We start from the raw sequence: 4026 nt of genomic DNA on the forward strand, positions 1-4026 counted from the left end.
TTGATAGCCTTTGTGGTAATTTAAATTTATTACCATATAATTGCCATATTCAAAATTTCCTGAGTTATGATCTTACCATACCTGGATTGATTTATTACTATACGTGGATTAATTATGATTGATTACCATAAATATGTTGGGTATTGCCGGTCAGACGAGAAAAGAGAAAAACCGGTGGGAGGGGCTGGTGGGAGGTGGGACGAAGAAAAACCGGTTGAAAATAAACCGGTTGAAAGTGGGGGGGGGGGGGACTATTCAACCAATTCGTCCATTAGGAGTAGAGATGATTAATTGAACTTAAATTTATCATGAACTTAGTCCTGGTAGTATTAGCATATCTATGTTGTAGATCTAAGACAAATGTTTAAGATTTTTTTTTTGATTTATTTTACTAAGCATCCCTCTAAGCACGCCCGAGGGTGTGCTTTTCTTTGTAGAATCTACAAAATTACTCTACGTTTTCCAGAAGTGGAGACGGGTAATGAGTAATCCGTGTCCCTGTTATCCAAGACAGTTTTCAGTTCCCATCTTAACAGGTGCATTTGTTCCCAACTTCCCGTGACATGTGGGCCCAAATGTAGGTCACCACCATAATTCGCCGTTTTTCCGGTTTTTTGATGCTGTTCCCCACCAAATGGAGCAAGCCAATGGCGCGGTGCCTGCTCCTCCGCCGCCACCTCACCGCCGCGGCCACCGCCACCGCCGCAGCCACGGCGCCGCTCCCCGCGAGGAGCGCCCACCGGGTGCTCGACAGGAGCGCGCACACCGACCGCATCAAGGAGCTCGCGCGGCTCGGCCGCCTGCGGGAGGCCCGGGAGGTGTTCGACGCCATGCCGCACCGCAGCATCTTCGCCTGGAACACCATGATCTCCGCCTACTGCAACAGTGGGATGCTCGAGGACGCGAGGTCCCTCGTCGACGCCATCTCCGGAGGGAACGTGCGCACGAGCACCATCCTGCTGTCGGGGTACGCCCGCCTCGGCCGCGTGCTCGACGCCCGCAGGGTGTTCGACGGAATGCTCGAGCGGAACACCATCGCGTGGAACGCCATGGTCAGCTGCTATGTCCGGAACGGGGACATCACCATGGCGCACAGGCTGTTCGACGCGATGCCGCGCAGGGATGTCACGTCGTGGAACTCGATGCTCACCGGGTATTGCCACAGCCGGCAGATGGTGGATGCATGGCATCTGTTTGAGCAAATGCCAGAGCGCAACTTGGTTTCTTGGACAGTGATGATCTCTGGGTATGCTAGAATCGAGCAGCATCGCAAGGCTTGGGACATCTTTCGCATGATGCACCGTGAAGGCGTGGCACCAGACCAGTCAAACTTCGCGTCTGTGCTTTTAGCCGTGACGGGTCTTCGGGATCTTGGTGTTCTAGAGGGCCTCCGCCCTCTAGCCCTTAAGACAGGCTTTGAGAGTGATGTGGTCATTGGGACGTCGATGTTAAATGCATATACCAGGGATGCAAGTGCGCTTGACACTGCCATTAAATTCTTCGAGGGTATGCCAGAGAGGAATGAGTACACATGGTCAACTATGATCGCTGCACTATCTCATGGTGGTCGAATCAATGCTGCTACTGTTGTCTATGAAAGAGACCCTGTAAAGTCCATTCCATGCCAGACTGCACTGCTCACAGGCTTAGCTCGATGTGGCAGGATTACTGATGCAAGGATTTTATTTGATCAGATTCCTGATCCTATTGTTGTGTCCTGGAACGCCATGATTACTGGGTATATGCAGAATGGAATGGTTGATGAGGCAAAGGAGCTGTTCGATAGGATGCCGTTCAGGAACACAATATCCTGGGCTGGAATGATTGCAGGGTATGCACAGAATGGAAGGAGTCAAGAAGCTTTGGATTTACTCCAAGCGCTCCATAGGAATGGGATGTTACCTAGCCTATCTAGTTTGACTAGTAGCTTCTTTGCTTGTTCAAATATTGGAGCTCTCAAGACAGGAAAACAAGTGCATTCACTGGCTGTTAAGGCCGGTTGCCAGTTCAATAGTTATGTTGGTAATGCTCTCATTACTATGTATGGCAAGTGCGGAAACATGGAGTATGTGAGACAAGTCTTTAATCGAATGAGAGTGAAAGACACTGTGTCATGGAACTCCTTTATTTCGGCACTTGTACACAATAATATGCTGGAGGATGCAAGACATATATTTGACAATATGCTCAGTCGGGATGTTGTCTCTTGGACTACGATAATATCTGCATATGCACAGGCTGAGCGGGGCTATGAGGCAGTGGAGTTTTTCAAAATAATGTTAAACAAGCATGAGGTACCAAATTCCCCGATATTAACTATACTTTTCAGCGTTTGTGGAAGTCTTGGTGCTCCTAAGCTTGGGCAACAAATTCACACAGTAGCCATCAAACATGGAAGGGATTCAGAACTTATAGTGGCTAATGCTCTCATGTCAATGTATTTCAAGTGTGGTTCGGCAGATTCTCATAAGGTTTTTGATTCAATGGAGGAACGGGACATATTTACATGGAATTCCTTCATTACAGGTTGTGCACAACATGGCCTTGGAAGAGAAGCCATCAAGATGTATAAACATATGGAATCTGCAGGGGTGTTGCCAAATGAGGTCACTTTTGTGGGGCTTTTAAATGCATGCAGCCATGCTGGTTTGGTAGATGAAGGTTGGCAATTTTTCAAGTCAATGAGCAGGGATTATGGACTGACTCCTCTGCTGGAACACTATGCGTGCATGGTGGATCTACTTGGGCGAACTGGTAATGTGCAAGGAGCTGAACAATTTATATATGATATGCCTATTGAACCAGATGCAGTGATTTGGAGTGCTCTTCTTGGGGCATGCAAGATTCACAAGAATGCGGAAATCGGTAGAAGGGCTGCTGAGAAACTCTTCGCTATTGAGCCATCAAATTCTGGCAACTATGTCATGTTATCAAATATATATTCTTCTCTAGGGATGTGGGTAGAAGTTGCGGAGGTACGGAGAATTATGAAACAACAAGGTGTCACAAAAGAGCCTGGCTGTAGCTGGATGCAGATTAGGAACAAAGTGTACTCATTTGTCACTGGGGATAAACAGCATGAGCAAATTGAAGAGATAGAATCTACCCTCCAGGATTTGTACACTTCGTTAAGGACTACAGGCTATGTGCCTGACACTGAATTTGTTCTCCATGACATCGATGAAGAGCAGAAGGAGAGTTCCCTTCTGTATCACAGTGAGAAGCTTGCTGTTGCTTATGGCCTTCTTGTTACACCCCAGGGCATGCCTATACAGATAATGAAGAACCTTAGGATATGTGGTGACTGTCACACTTTCTTCAAGTTTGTGTCACATGTCACCAAGAGAGATATTGACATCAGGGACGGAAATCGGTTTCATCATTTTAGGAATGGAAGTTGTTCATGTGGTGACTTCTGGTGATACCCTGTTTTGACTTCTTTTTTTTCTATAAGCCCCAAAGTAGATACATTCTGATGATTCCAGATGAGATGTTGGGTTGCCATTCAGAAGATTTTGTTGAGTTATAACACACAAAGCAGAGAAGAGTATACTGGCTGACTATGTTGCTATGCTGTGGCCTGCCACGGGTTCGTGGATGCAATATTGAGATAGTCAACAGTCTGTTAACCCCCTAGAAGCGCCTGGATTGGAATCTGGTGAGTGCTTAAAATATATGCTTATCCAGTTTGCTTTTCGCTGCATGTCAATTATCAATCTATTCAACAGCAAACCTTGTGACCATTTTGCATGGTAGTGAAAAGCAAACAGGAAACAAAGGGAAGCTGGATAGGTGCAGCTGAAAGACTTAAACAACATCTGATTGCTCGTGCAAGAGCGCGATGCTGCATGACAGATAAACAATCAATGTATATCAACTGTATGCAGGCAAGTTGACACTGTTGATGAAAAGAGACATTTCCTATGTCGCCTAATTCCTGTTCTCTTACCATGCGCGTTCAGTGTAACGGCCTAGTCTTAGTGTTGTATAGGATTCTTTTCTATCAATGCAATGAAACGCAAAGCT

At 46.4% G+C, this 4026-nt stretch overlaps 1 protein-coding gene across 2 annotated transcripts in view; it reads left to right on the forward strand.

Annotated features, from left to right (window-relative positions):
• The first annotated feature begins 579 nt into the window (after nt 1-579).
• The window catches only part of LOC123063729 (pentatricopeptide repeat-containing protein At4g14050, mitochondrial), a 5210-nt gene continuing 1763 nt past the window's right edge, over nt 580-4026 (forward strand). The window contains exons 1-2 of one of the 2 annotated variants that reach the window (XM_044487640.1): nt 580-3658; nt 3757-4017. In XM_044487640.1, coding sequence (XP_044343575.1) covers nt 618-3422 — 2805 coding nt within the window. In that variant the 5' untranslated portion in view covers nt 580-617 and the 3' untranslated portion in view covers nt 3423-3658; nt 3757-4017. Of the gene's footprint in view, nt 3659-3756; nt 4018-4026 lie in introns of those variants that run through there. The other variant, XM_044487647.1, reaches the window with a different exon arrangement.

The sequence above is a fragment of the Triticum aestivum genome, chromosome 1A (assembly GCF_018294505.1).
Source record: "Triticum aestivum cultivar Chinese Spring chromosome 1A, IWGSC CS RefSeq v2.1, whole genome shotgun sequence".
NCBI classification, from domain to species: Eukaryota; Viridiplantae; Streptophyta; class Magnoliopsida; order Poales; family Poaceae; genus Triticum; species Triticum aestivum.